This window comes from Scardinius erythrophthalmus, assembly GCF_964197995.2.
Source record: "Scardinius erythrophthalmus genome assembly, chromosome: 5".
In the NCBI taxonomy this organism is placed as follows: domain Eukaryota; kingdom Metazoa; phylum Chordata; class Actinopteri; order Cypriniformes; family Leuciscidae; genus Scardinius; species Scardinius erythrophthalmus.
The window spans coordinates 20,929,638-20,948,762 of NC_138225.1; the positions used below are offsets into that span (position 1 = coordinate 20,929,638).

The window sequence follows — 19,125 nt, forward strand, 5'->3', positions numbered from 1 at the left end:
GCCTAGTGAGTGATAGTATAACGTCAGAGTTAATGCAGTCTCCCTGTTTTCTTCTTTAGTCATTTAAAATAAAATGTATATGGCCCATGCGCTTTCATAGTCCAGCTTAATGCATTTTCCAACACATCGTGGTAATGAAAGATGTAATTTCCTATCAGGGGAAAATGTCCCTAATGAGATTATAGCTAACTCTACACAAGTCAATGATTTTTCCAAGCTACGTTTAATAAAATTATATGAGACTGAGGAACATCTGATGCTGTTGTTTCCGAGTCTGCAAAAGTGTAAATTTAGATTTGAAAGGTCTTTGGTGGCTTTGTTTCATTTAGGTGTATATGTGTATGTGCTTAAATATGCCTGTTCTCATGTTTTCCGAAAGGGCACAAACATCGCTGCGGGTCGGGCCATCGGTGTTGTCATCTCCACCGGTGTTTCCACTGAAATCGGTAAGATCCGTAACCAGATGGCGTCAACTGAGCAGGAGAAAACTCCGCTGCAGCAGAAACTAGATGAGTTCGGTCAACAGCTCTCGAAGGTCATCTCCCTCGTCTGCATCGCCGTCTGGGTCATTAACATCGGCCATTTCGCCGACCCGGTCCACGGCGGCTCATGGATCCGAGGTGCCATCTACTACTTCAAGATAGCTGTTGCCTTGGCAGTGGCTGCTATCCCGGAGGGTCTTCCAGCTGTCATCACCACCTGCCTGGCACTAGGAACCCGTCGTATGGCCAAGAAAAACGCCATTGTCCGTTCACTGCCCTCGGTGGAGACACTGGGATGCACCTCCGTTATCTGCTCAGACAAGACTGGGACCCTGACGACCAACCAGATGTCTGTCTGCAGGGTGAGTGATGTGGCTGTTCGAGTCAGACGCAAAGATGGTGTCTCATTCAGCATCAGAACTGATGTCTGCGGGCAGATCTTGATTTTATGTCTGGGTTGATGACAGCTTCGTTTTTCACTCGCAGTCTTATGATGACATATGGTCCTATGTGAGCTTTTTTTCTTTTAATATATAACTTAAACAGGACAGATTTTGAACCTCTTTTTTTTTTTATTTGTTCATTCACAAGAGGTGATTTATTGCTTGCAATAACCAGAGCCAGAACGTATTTCAAACTGTCATGAAGCGAGGCATTGGAGGTCGCCCTAAAAATTGCATTTTATTTTCAAATTCATGATAGATTCACCTGAGGAATACCCCTTAAAAAAAGGGGGGGACCCTTGAGGCCAGAGTGTTTCTTATGAATACCTTTTTACCACATCTTGGAATTCTTTCTCACTGATTCCAGACCTGTGTGTGTGCCATTTAATGTGGTTTTTGGAGCTCTGGCAGGTGGGTTTCAAGGCCTGTACTATAGTAGTGTTTACCATAAGAGCAAGTCTTTGATACCTTGCCAGGGCCTCTCATACAGAGTTGAATGATGCAACAGCAGCAGCTCTCTCTGGCTGCCATATGGAAGACCATAGAAACACACCAGTCACAACATGAGAGGTGAGAAAGAGAGAATCCAGAGCCAATTCAATCAAAAAGTTTTAGACATTTATTTTTTATGTTCTTTTATTTTGTGTAGGGCAACAGCATAGCTTATTCTTCATATAGGCTACACTGAGAACTGTTTATTAATTTTAAGTCAAAATTAACAATACAAATTTTTTACTTATATACTTAAAATTCATGTGCCCTTGTAATCTTTCATCAGAAACGTTTACATCACCTTGCAACAATATCTCTCCTCTCATGACGTGTTCATCAGCCTCGTAGGAGCACCAACGTAAAACATTTTAAAACAAGGAAACAACAGAGGTGTAAAAACCATAACCTGAAATCTATACTTGAGTAAAAGCACAGATACCTTACAGCAAAAATGACTCCATTACAAGTTACAAGTCACCAATTCCAGTATGACTTGAGTAAAAGTCTTAGAGTATCTGATTTTAACAGTACTTAAGTATTTTACTCAAACTGAATATTGCAATAAATATAGGTAGACACAGCCTCTTAAACGTCTACAAACTCTCAAGTCTCAGTTAAGCTCAAGTGCACAAAAGTAAAGCAATATCCTTCAAAAAGTACTCATCAATATAGCGGATAAATAAAATAATGTTAAGTAAAATTAAATAATCAAAGTCAACTTGCTCTGGATGTAGCCTACTGGTTTCGGCCTCATCATGACTTCATCTCCTAAATCAAACACCTACGATTCACAACTACCTGCTAATGCACTCACATTCACGTGAAGTAGCCTTGTTGACAAGTTTGGGTGAGTAAAGGCAAAACACACAGATATTGTTCCTTCACTGCCTTTAAACGGCGATATCGCTTCTTGATAGCAGAGAGAAACTGCTGCAGAAAAAGTTTGGTGCCGTGCAAAATGTAACGAGTAATTGCATTTCTCATCACAAATGTATTGGAGTAAAAAGTACATTTACTTATTCAAAAATGTACTCCGTAAATAATTTTACTCCAATACTTTACACCACTGGGAAACAAGCAGTTTGTATGCATTTGTTTTCACCCATTATGATAAAGAACCTGCCTATCAAAACTTCAGATTAAATCTGTTTATTTAAACCGGGTTGCATCTGAAGTGCAAGCACTATAGACAACCTTATTGATTATAATAGGTGTGTTCTAGTTTTGTAACATCACTGAATTATGAATTTACTTTGGAATTTATCTCAGATTTTTGAGAGAATGTTGGTAGCTTTAAACGCTATCTGGATTATAATGTTGCTCTGTTTAGGGCAGGACTACATGTTTGTCCAATGGCAGTGTTTGGGAAACCAGTGTGAAAACAGTAGTTGTTTTTGCAGTTGTATTTGGTGCTTCTAATGGTGTGGAAAGCACACACTTTAGCTTAAAGCTTCTTGATCCAAGTCTTGATCTGGTTAAACCAATCACTCCCATAAGCACTACCACTGAACTGTGAACTTGTTTTCCATGGTATTTAATCCCACTGTCATACCTTCATGCTCTAAAGAGAGAAACTCAAGTGTCCAAGTTTGTGTTTGCATGACTGTGCCACCCTTATTTAAATATATTTGTGTGTGTGTGTGTGTGTGTGTGTGTGTGTGTGTGTGTGTGTGTGTGTGTGTGTGTGTGTGTGTGTGTGTGTGTGTGTGTGTGTGTGTGTGTGTGTGTGTGTGTGTGTGTGTGTGTGTGTGTGTGTGTGTGTGTGTGTGTGTGTGAGAGAGAGAGAGACACACAATGTAACCTGACTCGCAGCACAACTAAGAACAGCATGCATAAGTACTTGTTATTTTGTGTTTTAAGGTGTTGTAGCTGTATTTCAGTGCCATCACTCTGGCCTAAAAGCTGTTCATGGTATTACTGATTTTTTCTACTGTCCTAACGAAGGAGAGTTTGAACATGCTACATCCATTCGTCATCACCATTCTGGGGTTTGAAGTGATGGGCATATTTGCAGCATTGCAACATTTATTTATAGTGCTGTGGTCCCTTTTATGTTGTTGCTTCCGGAGAGTCAGGACATGTTGAAGTCACTCTGAGACACTCTGGGACACTCAAGGTGTATGTTTCTGTTTGTGCGCAATGGAAAACCTTAAACTTGTACAGGCAGGTTGGCAGGACATGATTGCAAAATCTTTTACATTATATTTTCCTACATAGTTCAGGCCTTTAATTTTTTTTTTTTTTTTTTTTTTTTTTTTTTTTTTATAGTACCAGTTTGTCTCTGCGTATTTCATGCCCATGTTATTTCAAAAGAAGAGAGCAGGAAAGATTTGGAGAATGTATTCTTTGTTTTCTTTCCACCATCTGTACCTCTCCCACCCTTTTTATTCATTTATCAGCCTCCTTGCATCTCCCGCTTCTAGTTTTGTGACCTTTAGGATTTCAATAGGAAAATCATGATAGCAATATTAAAGTCATATCACATCTTTTTTTCTCTTCTGTGTTACTGCACAGTACACTCATTCGTATTAAAGTGGCCCCTAACATTTCCATTGTGAGCTCCTCCCTTGTTTTCAGTGTTTACGAAGGAAGCCTACGTTATATGTTATATTCCTTGTTGCAAAGCCCCACAGCACATGTGAACGTCCATCTGTGTGTGTCTGCCTGAGGTCTCTCCTGTGTTTGACAGCAGGGTGTTCCCTCTGTTCAGAAACTGCTTAATTCCCTGCAAGTGCCGGGGACTTTCCGGAAAGAGTCCCACTGCGCTGTGGTAAATATTTACTCACTCCGCGCCCTGAACCCAGACCTGCAACGATCAGAGCTCAAACATTAAGGGCGAGCACTGTAGTCAAACACCACGACATTCACTTTACCAGCTCTGCACTTCAACAGTGATGAGTGTTTCCTGGACACATATTGAACCTAGTATCAATCTAATACATCCTGTTCAAGGGGATCCTCAATGAAAACACTTTTTAAATTAAGAAGGTACATCTGTATCTTGGAAACTAAAACTCTTTTCAGGCTTGCAGTTATGTAATAGACTTTCAATTCCAGCAGACCAAATGATCAAAAAAGCCATAATATACTTGTGTAATATTTTTTTGGAAACCGTGATATATATATTTTTTAAGCATACAAAACTTCAAAAGAACAGTCTTTATTTAAATCTAATTTGTAACAATTAAAAGTCCTTTTCCAAATCACTTTTGATTAATTTAATATTTCCTTGCTAAATAAAAGTATTAATTTCCTTTAAAAAATTATGTCTGTTTGAGATTTTGTCAGTAAGATTTTGCAAGATCCTATAAGTTTTAGAACTCAAAACTTCCATTGTTAGTCTAAAAACAGCTTTTATTGAAACCAAGGTCCCAAAATGACTCGTTTTTGATTTTGTCTCAGTATGACATCATAGCTTGATGAAAGACCGCCTCTACATAAAAAACAACGACTACTTCTACATCAGTGCCTCTTTAGCCCCACTCACCGATTCACACGTCATGTAGTAGTAAATACGAGAGAGACACAAACACAGGATTACTCCAGCAACAAAACCATAGAGATGCCTCTGAGGATTACAAGACTCTTTGCCTTCCTTGTGATCCTAACATCAAAAAAGTATGGATGAACTTTATTTTTAAAGAAGTTCCAAATCGTGTCAGTAAGACATGGCTGATGTCCATTTCATTTTACCGCAAATTTGTTTTTAAGCAAGACACAGTTCAGGCTTTTCAGAGAGATGAAAAAATGATGCAGTGCAGATTATATTGATTGTCGCAACACACAAATGTGAGTAACAACGTTTTTACCATGTGTCACCATTGCTTTGCCTATTACAGATTGTTTGATATGTACTCACTTTACTTTCACTTTACTGAAAATGGTGAACGATGAATGTAAGAACAACAGTGCAACAAACAGTGGTCATTCATTCATTCATTCATTCATTCATTCGTTCGTTCGTTCATTCGTTCATTCATAATTTGTTTACAAGAAACACTGTAGGTTCTCCTGTCAACTATAACTGTGGTAACTCCAAGTACTTTATTTGCCATAACCAAGACTTATAAAGCATATTTAATACGCATAAATGTTTCGCAGAATGGCAAATGTTTCAACCATGTAACGAGATGAACACCTTTCTGTCTTTGTTTCAACGCTAATATAATGTGATGAAATACAACATAAAGATGATTAATTACAATGATGTCACAGACTGGAGTATCCTGTGTATTTGAGGTGTAGGTTCGTTGTCATTCTAATTCGGGATCAGACTCTGGCTCAAATATGTATGGCTGAATTTCACCGGTTGCTATTTTTCAAATAATTGTGTAATTGCGGGAACCTTGAAAATGATTTTAATATGCAAAACTGTTACCCAATCATAGCAATGAGCGTTTACTTCCAAGTTTTGAATGCGGCAAGCCCATCAAAACAGAGTGTTTCAAAGAGAAGCTCAAAAACAACATAGGAAATAGCCTATTACTTCTAAATTAGGATGGGGTTTTTTTGTGTAAAATGCAGAAAAATGGATTTAAAAAATGCAATTCATGACCCTTTTAATACTCTTATTCAGCAGGGAAGTATTCAATAAATGCTAAATAAACCCCATTCACTTTTTTATTATGCTGTAAATATATGTAGATAAATATTTATGGATTTGTATAGAAAAATATTCGATTTTGTTTTGTATATGGATTTATTTCTCAACAGCTTCTAGCTTCTCTTGTCAGCAGGATTACGGTGTGGTGGGCACTGGGCTGATTTTGACTTACATCTTGGCTCTGTCTGCTTTTAATCGTCCAGGCTGGACTTTGTGTCTGATAGCCTTTTTTCTTCTCATCCTCTTGCCTTCATACCTTGGTCTTCAACATCTTACCCAGCAAGGGATTCCCGCCTGCAATCCTTCATTTTTGTGCGCTGTCATTTTTATGCCACTCACGCTCCTTGCGTCTGCTCCCACTGCAGCACGATCCAAGAATGGATGCAGAGTCACGGACACACGTGTTTAGAAAGCTTAATGCGGACTATTCACTGTAACGCACTGTATTGTTGTACTAGGTGCCTTTTGTGTTAAATTACTCTTTATTTTGAACACAGTAGTCCTTATTTTGATTTTCTTTTTCCTTTTCCATTAATATTAGTTAATATTAGACATTACCAAATTTCATCACATATGAATATAGGAAAGAGAGAGACATATACATTATATAAAAGGTCTGCAAACAAACTGAGGCCAATTTCAATTCAGAAGCAGAGTTAAATACATGTCTGTCTGATTGTTGCTAATTTTTTTACCAATCTCATACTCCACAGTGGGGAACAGGTAACAATGTCAGCCTCAGCCTGAAGCAGTGACAAAATTCATCACCTGAAGAGTCCCTAAAGAAAAGGAAGAAAAGACATTTCACATGCAAGACAGAATTTTAAAATTGAGCTTGTGGAAATGTGTCCCAAATGGATTCAACATTCTGTTAAACCTCCTGTGCCTCGTAATGTTAAGTACTAAAAGCGTTCTGCTGAGAGGCTTATTATAGGGACAGACAAGATGCTTATCCTGGGTTTGGAATTAGTGCTGTCACTATGTCGCAGTGTTGTTCAGGATCGCCTAAGCCAATCAACCCACTGTGTGCCTTTTTGGAGGCCAGACATCATCCAAGTGTCACTGGCACTAATGCGGAAGTCACTTTGGCTAAATCAGGTGGAAATACGGGTGTCTAAAATTATTTTCCACTCCTGTGAAACGCACACACACATACACACATATCCTTATCAGAGGCTCATCATTGCATATCACTGCATGCTACCCTGTTCCCTGGTATTTGTTGCTATGACAACGTATCGCAACACTGTTCCTTGTCTGCCAAGTTATGGGATGGTTGTTGGTGTTTTTGGTGCAGATCTGATTTATAAATGACTGTAAACAAACAATGCAGGCTAGCAACAACCCTCATCGTGATGTTTTTTCTTTAGTTTATTTTATGCTACTGATGCATCACTGCTACTGGTTGGTACATTTCAGTACATTGTGGGCATTTAAATATGTTCAATAATTACTGTTGCATAGTGGGGGTTTTAATTGTCAGTATAATGTCGATACACTCAAAGAATGCTAAAATTAAGCAACAAAGTCAGTATACATGGAGAGTAGGGTTTATTTGTAGAACATGATAAATTATAGTCATTTGAATTCTTGTGGAGTTACTGGGATGGTATGCAGGCCTATAAATACCTAAAGATGAACTTACAACCAAACAAAGATTTTTCACTAAATGAACATGTCAGAGACGAGCATTCCGAGGCCAAAGAGTACATTGTGATAGTGGGCTGGCAACTGGGTCTAATTTTCTTCTTTTTCCTCTTGCCCGGTTGACAATGTCTGTTTGCATGGTGTTTGACTGTGGAAATCGAGCAGCACAGATTCCTGTGTAGTTAAAGACCAGAGAAGCAGACCACAAAAATAGTGTTTACCAGAAAAGAGAACCTGCTGCTTTTGTAACTTGTGGTTAGAATCAGCTGGCCCACTGTTCCAACAATTTAAAAAGCAGCAATCACATGCTGTAATGTTCCCAAAAATACGCATCTAATTATTTGCTCTTTTATGTTAGCTTTATCAAGTAAAAAGTACTTGTGCACGAATGCAGAGAAATGGCACTGTGTACCAGTCGTTGTTGATAATTTGGTCATTACTTTATAAAGAATTTTTTTTGCCTGAGAAGACTGTTCTTTCCAGCAGAGCAAGCTAACTCAATAATCCATTTATTTTAAGGGCTTAGGGGCATGATCCAGCCCTCTGATTGCTGCTGCCTGCCGCTCGCTTTGTGTTTTCCACACTTAAGTTTTGTGTATGTGTGTCCGTTTCAAACAGGAAACAGGAGTACTGTGGAACTCTGAAAGTTTTACAACTTAACTGCTCCATTAATTCTTTAATCATACACATTTAATTGAGTCTTGCTGTGAGTGAAGTCACGCCAAGAGAGGATGTTTTTCCCTCTGCATTTTGTATTTTGTGTACGTTTGAGACGACCTTTCATACAGTATGATTTTCTTTTTAAGGAACTGCCCATACATGGCTGCTTGGCAAGTGTTGTTTTGGCGATGTCTAAGTTTAGATGCTTCATTAATGAACAGAGTGCATATATTGATAAGAACCTACTTCTGGTAGTTGTGCGTGTGTGTGTGTGTTTTAGTGTCCATGCAACTTGAGCTCGACCGCAGTGGCTTTTAATCATGATAAAACACATTTCAGCAAGTCCACCTGCATAGTCAAAATTTACAGCACCTCGTAAGATCAGGAGTCATTTTTACTTGTTCCCGGCGCGCACCTCCATTTCAGACCTGTCATCCAAACAGAAAGGTGGGGACTGCGATCAATGGTGTTCGCCAAATTGGCTTTATGAGTTCCATTTCACCATCCACCTGTTTCATCTGCCCCTACGCCCACATATTGGAGGAAGGGGATAGTGAAAATAAGATCTCTCTTCTCTCTGCTGAAACACACCCAGGGCTGCCACAGCTCCTGCTGGCTCGTTTCAGTTTGATGAATGTTGTAGCAAAGACTCGATGTAAAAAAAAAAAAAAAAAAAAAAAAAAAACACTCTAGAGCATTGCATTATGGGTTTGGCCGATTTGTCTGAGGTTGTCAGGCTGAACTCATCTTCACCTCTCATGTTGTTTAGCTTTTTTGAACACTTTTGTGGTGTTGATTCCAAAAATCAGAAACACTTTATTTGCTTCAGTAATGCAGTAGAATTTAGCCTTGGTTGTGCACACTAAACAACACAGTACAGTACAACACCTGGAGTTAATCATAATAAAACTGGACAGATCTTTGCTGAAACATGGACAAAGTGATTTGTTTGCTCTCTTTCACCTCATTTGGTCCATTGAAAGCAGACATTTCAGTAGGAGGCAGTAGTTTATTGTAGTCTGTGTTGTCTGTTGGCAGTTGTGTTGAGTGTGTTGGTTCAGACAGGGAAGAGCTCATGCCAGGCCACCAAACGTTTATTTTATTTTAATTAAATCATTTTTTTTTTAAATTATTATTATAACTAGTCAGGCGGGTACAATTGAGTAAACCAAATAAACAAACATGAGACATACAAAAACAGTGACGAATTTAAAAATTAAACAAAAATGTGAAAATGTTTACAGATTGAAATACACTTTGTAGCTTTCTTATTTTTCAAACCCAATATTGTGTTTAGGTATTGTTGAATTTCTGCTCTTAAAATTAAAAGCAAAGGCTTGTTTCCTCCAAATTTACATTTATGAATACTAAATGTAGCTATCACAGAAGAAGCAGATTAATTAAGTAATATTCCTTATGATAAGATTTGACATAAAAGAAAAAACAAATAACACATTTTTAAAGCACAGTTGAAAGCTGGCCATGATATGAGCCTTAATAAAGGAACAGAAATCTGATCAAAAACATTTGAATGACTCACAAAATGTATCAATATCACAATTGAATCTGTTCACAAGATAATAATTACATGGGTAATATTTCTAAATGAGTTTAAGCGAAATTTCTTTGATTTTGTTTGTGATAAAAAATTTATGAGGAAGTTTCCAGATTTTATTCCATAACAGATTATCAGCACAACCATTCCAAAACGATATAATATCAGGTCTGGAGACAATATCCCTTTGAAACAAAGCCCGTACACAATGATTATTATATTTAATATAGGAACGAGAGAAACAGATACGGCCTACTTCAGTATCAGCAGGATCCAACGAGTATGGAGATAGCAGAGGACAGGTATTTTTAAGAAGCATTTTTAGACCAGAGGGAACAGCATCCATAACCACAGCAAAATCATTAGGAGTAACTGGAATATTATATTTAGAAAGAAATTTAGAATAGGACAACATAAGTCCTTCATGGTTATACAGTTGGCTAACAAAAACTATATCATTACAAAACCAATTCATAAGAAATAAAGATTTATACAGAATGTGTTTATTATTCCAGATAAAACACCTGTTTGGAGAGAAATTGTGTTTATAGATAAAAGTCCAAGAAAGAAGCATCTGTGAAAATTAGATAGTTTTAAAGGAAGTTTGGTAATACTGTAGTCACAAAGCAAAAGGAATTGAAGACCACCAACTTGTGAAAAGATAAAGTGAGGTATAATATTCCAGATAGATGTTGTTGTTTTAAGGAATTGCTTAATCCAGTTAAGTATAAAGGTGTGATTAAGGGTGGTAAAATGTAAGTAGGCCTTCATTTTCAGTTGAGTTTATAACCATCCTCTTCATTATTTACAATCTTAATACCTAAATATGTGATTTCATCTTTAATGGGAATATTACAAATTGACAGAAGATTACTATTTATATTCAGGTAAAGCCCTGAAGCTTTAGAGAATGTATGGATAGTCTTAAGGGCTAAACTCCTGCATCTTTTAAAAAAAGAATGGTATCGTCTGCCAATTGACTAATGATAATTTCCCTGCCAGCAGCAATGATACCTCTTAAAGGGCTCTGTTTAATATAATCTGCAAGAAGTTGTGAGTAAAATAAATAAATATGGGTAAATATGGCATCCCTGTCTGATACCATGATTAAGATTGAATCTGTGTGAGGTGCCATTATGCAGCTTGATTGAAACAATTTGCATTAGAATATAAAGTTTTAAATGGAAATAATAAAGAAATCACCAAAAACAATTTTTTTTTAGGGCCGAATATATGAAATGATGTTCAACAGTGTTGAAGGCCTTATGGAAGTCTAAGACCAGGGCACTAAACACACAGGAACCTACCCAGTGCATTATGACATCATTGATCTGCCTCTGATTGGCCGGGGATGAGGGAAACCCCAGAGCTGATTGGGTGGAGTCACTACTGTCAGTTGGTGGTTGTTGTTGTTTTTTCTTTGCTGCTGTGTTTTTTTTTTTGTTTTTTGTTTTTATGCAATTGGGGTTTGTAACTATTTTCAGATGCCTTGGAGAACTAATTTTCTTGTTCTTCTTTTAACCATGTTTTCTTAGGCACAGTTGTGGAGTTTGTTTTTCCAACTTATTTAATTACAAGAACCACTTTTAAATGGTAAACGTATAAGCATTTAGAACTTTATGTGCCAGGATTTCCTCATGGAAAACCTGGGAATATCAGGGAATTTTAAAATGGACTTTTCCTGGCCTGCGGATGTTTTGGAAATGAATAAAACATTGAAGTCATGAAAGTTTCTATAGTGGACATATTTTGTTTCTGGATACAAGGCTCAACAATAAGATTTTTATTTTCTGCCAGCCCATTTGGCCAGTAGTTTTTATATTTAATATTATTATTATTATTATATTACATTCAAAAGTTTGGAGTTCTTTTATTTAGCAAGGAAGCATTAAATTGATCAAAAGGGACAGTAAAGACTTTCACATTGTAAAATTTTTTTTTTTTATTATTATTTAAATAAATGATTTTCTTTCGAACTTTCTAATTGTCAGAAAATCTTGAAAAAAAAATCATCATTATATTTTTATTATAATAAATGCAGCCTTGGTGAGCATAAGAGACTTTTTTTTTTTAATCATAAGTTTTCCCAACCCTAAACTTTGAATAGTAATGTATATATTTACAAAATGTTAAGTTTACTTATATATATAATCATATTTTTTACATTTTCTGAATGCAATCTCAGAAACAAAAATCTTAATCCAATAATCATGAACAACTGTAAAGAAGTCATAGAAATGAAATGTCCAAAAGAATTTGTAACCCTGATGTGCAGTATGTTTCGTTAATCTCCATGTTTCTCATGCTGTCTCTCTCCCTATCTCACTTCTGTCTCTCTTAGATGTTTGTGGTTAATAAGGCTGATGACACCAGCTGCTCCCTGCATGAGTTCACCATCACCGGCTCAACTTATGCTCCGGAGGGACAAGTGTAAGAGCACACAACAAACAAACTCTGAGTCCTTGATCCTTTCCAAAACATCTTGTCATTTTTACCTCCTCCAAATAATCTAATACTCATTCTGGTAACATAAGTTTGTATTTACATTCCTTTATCTTGCAATAACTGTCTCTCCCTTAGGCTGAAAGCTGACAAGCCTGTGCAGTGTGGAGATTATGATGGTCTAGTGGAACTGGCTACTGTCTGCTCCCTGTGCAACGACTCTTCGCTGGACTATAATGAGGTCAGTTGTGTGCGTGGATCTTCTCCTGCATCCAAGCCTCGGATGCCATATTCACCCTTCTGAGTTTAACAAAATGAGTCTTGTTTCAGTGTTTTTGCGTCTGTCCTACTCTCATTGCTGAAGTGTTAACTATTCACCCTGTTTTCTTTAGGGACAGACAGCTTTTTAATTTGCTTGTTTTGTGCATTTGGCTTGTATTTCTCACCTCTGTGCCATTTCCATGGTATCATGGTTACTGTTGCATAATATCATAGCGTTTTCCGTGGTTGACGGGTAGGGTAAAGGACAGTGCAAGTTAGGACAAGCTGAAGATTTTTAAAGCGTACTTTGTTGTTAAAGGCACCCAATCTAATGTTAAAGTTAAAGGACGCCACTAAATCAGCAATATCAAACAAATATTTAAAAAAAAGTCTTATTACTTTGATCTGACCATGTTTTTAATAGGATAAATAATCGCTAGCTGAGTAAATGTCATGTTTCACTACCACAGCACCCTGCTTCCTGGAATAATGCAAATTTCAGGACAGAGTTGACCACCATCCTTAAAGCGAACTGTGAATCTAATAAACCATTATAGATGTTAACACAGGAGCCATGTGTTTGAATGATGAGTAACAAATGTTAGCCTGGGATGTTCATAGAGCACACTGTTAGGGCTATCACTAACGATTATTTTGGTAATCGAGTCATTGGCCGATTATTTTGATGATTGATCGATTAATCGGATATTTTTTGTAGTAATAAAAACAGACATAAGCAAACAATAGCTTTTAAAATGACTTAAAATAAAATATCTATGCTGTTTTTTTTAATGGTTTAAATACTTTGTGCAGCCTTAGAAATCGGTCTAATAATGCTGTTCATGGATTCTTTTCTGTGGAAACGCCACGATTTTGCTGGTTACTCGACATGGGTAAATTACAGTCGAGGATTTTTTAAAATCGAGTATTCTAATTTAATCAAGGAATAGTGACAGCCCATGATCTTTAGGTGCAGCCATTACAGTTACAAACCGGATTCCCACGGTCATGGAAAACCTGGAAATATTAAATAAATTTAAAATTGTGATTTATAGTCTTGGAAATGTAATTAAAAAGAAAAAAATCTATTTTACAATATACCACTGTTTATAAATTAGTAATTTAGACATTTATATTGTTACAAAAGCTTTCCATTTTAAATAAATGCTGTTCTTTTTCCATCAAAGAAATCATGGTTTCCACAAAAATATTTAGCAGAACTGTTTTCAACATTGATAATAAGAAATCTTTCTTGAGCAGCTAATTATTATATTAGAATGATTTCTGAAGAATCATGTGAGACTGAAGACTGTAATGATGCTAAAAATTTAGCTTTGCCATCACTGGAATTTAATTACATTTTAAAATATATTTTATCAAATAAATGCATCATTGACAAGCACAAGTTACTTCTTTCAAAAACATTAAAACATCTAAAAGGCCCCAAAGTTTTGAACACTAGTGTACAGTACATGCATTTTCTAAATTGATTTGCATTGAATGTATACAGTTTAACAGTACCTAAGAATCAAAACCCAAACAGCCTTAGAAAACTGTCATGTGCTTTTCATAAAAATAATATATCATCCAGTAATCAAGAATGACTGGGAAAGTCATGAAAATTAACTGGACAAAAATGTTAAGAACCCTATATAGAAATTATTGAAAATGTTATAATAGGACATGCTTTGTTGCTGCACTTGTACAGAGTTAGATGAAGTTTTATTTCTTTGTTACTGTACTGTACTGTACTCGTATGGTCCATTGCTTTCATGCAACATTTAAAGTGCACAGTACCAATCATTTCTGAAGTGAGTGCATGACTCTAGTCTTATGTTTTAATGATTATGCAAGTGCCATATACTTCATGTTGTTTGTGCTTATGCTGTCCCGCAGGCTAAAGGAGTGTACGAGAAAGTGGGCGAGGCCACGGAAACTGCGCTCACAACGCTGGTTGAGAAGATGAACGTGTTTAAAACGGATCTCTCTGGACTTAGCAAAGTGGACCGAGCTGCAGCTTGTAACTTGGTAAGAAGGGAGCCATAGTGTGCACCAGGATATGAGAAAGACTGCAATAAAAGAGAACATAACAGGAGAGTTCATGATGAAAAACGATAAATGGAGCGATAGATATTTGAAGCTTCAGAAGAAACATTAGAGCTCATAAAGTTTGGTCAGTGGTGCAAGACAGGATATTTAAAAGAAATGAAGACATGTCCATTCTGTCGAGTATCCTTGCAAGCACAGTTAAATGAGTTAAATGAAGTCTGAAATTAGCGTAGAATTGTGAGAAAATGGGATGCGTGTCAGATCCGCATCATGTGTGGCAGGTCTTAAAGTGACAGCAGCCTAATAAACCTGCTGCTGTTGCACCTGCATAGACAAATGGCCTTTCAGCCCGCTGAAAAGGGTGGGGCCGACAGCCTATTTATGTCACGCTGAAAGCCATTTTCATCAGAATTTTTTGACTGAGGAGCGGCAGCGTTGCATCTCATGTAGGCGCAGTAGCATTAGCAAGCTACGCACTGCTCATTCCTATTGCAGAGGAGGCCACCTGTTGGCTAATGTGCCTTCTCCTTTGCGAAGAACATCGGGCAGTAGGAGTTCTCTTTTGATGCAAAGCAGTCCACATCTGCTTGCCCAAAAATGCTTCAGATCATGCGGACCACTTGGGGATGGAGTCTCCACTAAGCATGGTTCTAACCCAAACTGATATAGATGGAGCGATTTCCTGGGAAACGGGTAGCGCTTAGCTGGGTGGAAGCGCTGCCTCACCTTGGATTCCGCCTCGGCCTGGGGTTGAGCAGTTGCGGGAGCCGGCTCGGCGCGCTGCTGAGTTGACAATGTCTTAGGGTGACTCGAGGCAGAGGAAGAACTGGCCCGCCTTGGCAGGAAGTGGCACATTGCCTGCGACAACTTCTGGGCTGCTGTAAAAGGCTCCACAAAGCCATCCACTCCACAAAGCCACCCGGATCCAGCTTGGCCACTCGCGGCTTACGCTCTGGCTTAGCTCTGCACGGCTTAGAGGGATGGGCCACCTTGGTCTTCCAGCCGAGGGCAGTGGGCAGGCAGAGGCAGCTGCGGGCAGGCTCCTCTGGGGTTGACCACTTTAAGCCCAACTCTTCTACAGCCTTTGTAAGGACGCTGATAAGCTTCGAGTCCTGCTGAGGCCTGGCTGTGTCTGTCTCTTTTAGAGGCCGGGGGTGGAGTCATCGCCAGAGTTCACCCAGTCCTCTGCCTCAGAAGCAGCTAGCGACATACTGTCGTCAAAGCCCTCCTCGGAGCCGCCAAAAGAAACCATGCCGCTTGCACAAAGTGAGGGGTGCTGGTCTTCGCGGGTGAAGAGCACTTGTGAATCGTCATGCTGAGGGGAGAGTGAAGCACGTGGGCGCTGGGCCGACATAAGCTAACTACAGTCTGGTTGCTCCGCCCCGCGGCTCCACTGTTTCTTCCGTCTCTGCTCGAGCAGGGAAGACAATGGGAGAGCGTGCAAGGCAGGTTGCTCGCTTTAAAGAAAGCGGTCCCAGAGCACAGCAGTGCGAGACCCATGCTCGCCCGTGCAAGAGCAGTTGGTCTCCATGAGTGCAACCTCAGCGTGGGCGTGTCCCAGGCAAGTTATGCACTCAGTGTGTTCATCCGAGGGATGCAGAGGAGCCCTCTATGAGCCACACTCATGGCGCGTCATTTTGAAGCAAACGGTGCTTGAATTTGCTCTTTTAGATCGTGAAATTTGCTCTGAGTAATTTCTGGATGGCTGCAGGGGAGAAACGCTGAGGGAGTTGCAAGTGTGAAAGCGCCTTTAATACCCTGCTTCAGGCTTGTTCTAGGGCGAGCAGAAGGCTTCTTTCTTCTCTTCGGAGTCAGCAAGATTATCATCGCGCTTGAAGGAGAAACATTTTCACGAAAATGGCTTTCAGCACGACTTAAATAGGCAATCGGCCCTGCCCTTTTTGGCGGGCTGAAAGGCGTGAACCAATCAGGCTTCAGTATTCGGAGAAAACTGAGTTTTCCCAATAAGCGTCAGAAACTGAAGCAAGTGTGAACTGTATCGAAAGGGAATCTGAACCGTTCTGACTGGGCCAATAGGAAAATTGAGTCCTGATATATTGAAGGGCACAGGTATGTGGCATTTATTACAAAATACTCCTGATTTATGTGAAGATTTTTTTAAGTTCACTTAAATTAAATGTTATATTTTTTAAAGCCTAATAAATGTTAACATTGATAGCTTTCAAATTATTACAACATAAAAATCTATATAAAAAACGTTAATGTTAGGTGTGAATGATAGCAATTACAGAAAAATGTGCGATTTAATTAGATACGTTTTTTTAATTCAATGACAGCACAAATATGTGTGCGTGTGCGCGTGTTTCTCTTGCATATAAACAATGATTTTCACTAAAACCCTGAAAACATGATGGGAAATGTCTCTAACACACAAACACTCACACAAGTTGTTAAACTTTATGCACGCATGCCAATTGGTGTAAGTATGATGTGAAAGACCACTGGGACAAAATAAAAACATTGAAACAGTGGACTAGTCTTGATCCCCCTCTCCTTTTTCCCTACGGGGATCATTTTTCTCTGAAAGAGTGAATGACCAGCACCACTTTCTTTATTCTGCTGACCCCTTAATCCTTCTTCTCTCCAAAAAAAGAAACTTAGTCACACAGACTCCCAGAGGAAAAGCATAATATTTAGATAACCTCTTCATACACTCGCCTGGTTATCTAAACTTTCCACTCTGATCCAAAACTTCACTGCCCTATGGAAACAAAAAAGAGACATTTCTTCTGTCTCTACATATTGGTGGTAAACTTTCAAAGATGTCAGATGGTTGGATGGGCGCATTAATTGATGTAATAGGGAGTTAGATGTTTTTTTTTTTGAGGATTGAGAACACAGGAAACCTGCTGAGGAATGACGTCGTGTTCTCAGATAAGCTGGAAATGGGAGACACTGGTTTTCTCTCACACATGCATGCCTTATCTAAACATCTGTAGAATGACTGAGTAGATCATCTGATCCCAATATAAAACAGAGCCACAGACAGAGACAGCAACAGAGTAAGTAGGTAGGTCAGTGTAAATGCTCTCTGTTCTCGTGTGATGGAGGTGGTTTCCACCTAGTGGCAAAATGATGCTCTTGCATCACTGAATGTTTCTCTTGCAGATTTTTTTGTTGTTATTTAATTTTATTTATTTATTTTCAAAAGTGAATACATAACAGAAAATTATGGGGGATGATCAGTTTCTATTTTTTAGCAAAATATATTTTTATTTGTGGTAGAAATATGTACACTACAATTCAAAAGTTTGGGGTCAGTAAGATTTTTTTTTTTTTAAGAAATTAATACTTTTATTCAGCAAGGACACATTAAATTGTGCAAAAGTTACAGTAAAATTATTAATGCAAAATATTTCTATTTCAAATAAATGCTGTTTATTTGAACTTTCTATTTAACTTTCTATTCATCAAAATATCTGCAAAAATGTATCATAGTTTCTACAAAAATATTATGCAATTAAGAAATGTTTCAAGAGTAATTGCAACTGAAAATTCAGCTTTTCCATCACAGGAATAAATTCAAATATATAAAAATAGAAAACTGTTATTTTGAATTGTACTAATATTTCACAATATTACTATTAACTGTATTCTTATTAAATAAATGTAGCCTTTGTGAGTATAAGAGATGTCTTTTAAACACATTAAAATATCATACCAACTCCAAAACTTTTGAATGCTTTTTCATTAAATGTTGTGTACTTTTTTTAAATAAAAAGTTATATGCAGGGATGCCTAATTGTTTAACCCTGCAGTTACTTTCAAACATATTTTGAAATTTTTTGTTGCTACTGTAATTAAAGTCTAAACACTTTTTGAGAAAACTAATGCAGTGTTGCAAAGAGTCTGTCAGTTATTGTGTATGAGACTCTTCTCCAACCACCTGGGCTTGACTGCTGACTAAAAACAGTGATGTCTGAAGGCAACCCTAGAAAACAGCTGAGAGAGTGCAGGGCATCTTACCCAACATACATGCACACTGATAGCAGAGAGTGTTTCACTTCTGTTTAATGTAACATCTCTCATTCTCTCTTAATCTCTTTTTCTTTCCTTCTTCCCCCTAGATTATCAGAAAACTCATGCAGAAAAAATTCACTCTGGAGTTTTCCAGAGACAGGAAGTCCATGTCTGTGTACTGCACTCCCAATGGCTCAAACTCTCAGAGCAAGATGTTTGTCAAGGTATTGCTAGCTTAAACACATCCAAAAACAGTGGCAGTTTTGGGGAAAATTACTTTTAAAAAGCAATGCTTTACAATATTGCATTACTCCCTAAAGTATTTACTTAGTTACTTTTTATGGAAAGTAATGCATTACATTATTTTTGTGTTAGTTTCTCTCATCTGGGCTGATCTTGCTTTTTTGTGTTTCAATAAAATAAAAAAAAGGTTCTATGTTTGGCAAATATAAAGGCCCTTTCGCACCAAAGGTGCAAATGCAAAAGGAAATGCAAATTCACATCTGTACA

At 37.9% G+C, this 19,125-nt stretch overlaps 1 protein-coding gene across 2 annotated transcripts in view; it reads left to right on the top strand.

Moving 5' to 3' along the window:
* atp2a3 (ATPase sarcoplasmic/endoplasmic reticulum Ca2+ transporting 3) overlaps positions 1–19,125 on the top strand; it is a 60,202-nt gene that overhangs the window by 30,588 nt on the left and 10,489 nt on the right. For both annotated transcript variants that reach the window (XM_081366441.1, XM_081366440.1), the window contains exons 8-12: positions 380–844; positions 12,224–12,312; positions 12,463–12,565; positions 14,482–14,613; positions 18,723–18,839. In XM_081366441.1, the coding sequence (XP_081222567.1) occupies positions 380–844; positions 12,224–12,312; positions 12,463–12,565; positions 14,482–14,613; positions 18,723–18,839 (906 nt within the window). The remainder of the gene's footprint in view (positions 1–379; positions 845–12,223; positions 12,313–12,462; positions 12,566–14,481; positions 14,614–18,722; positions 18,840–19,125) is intronic.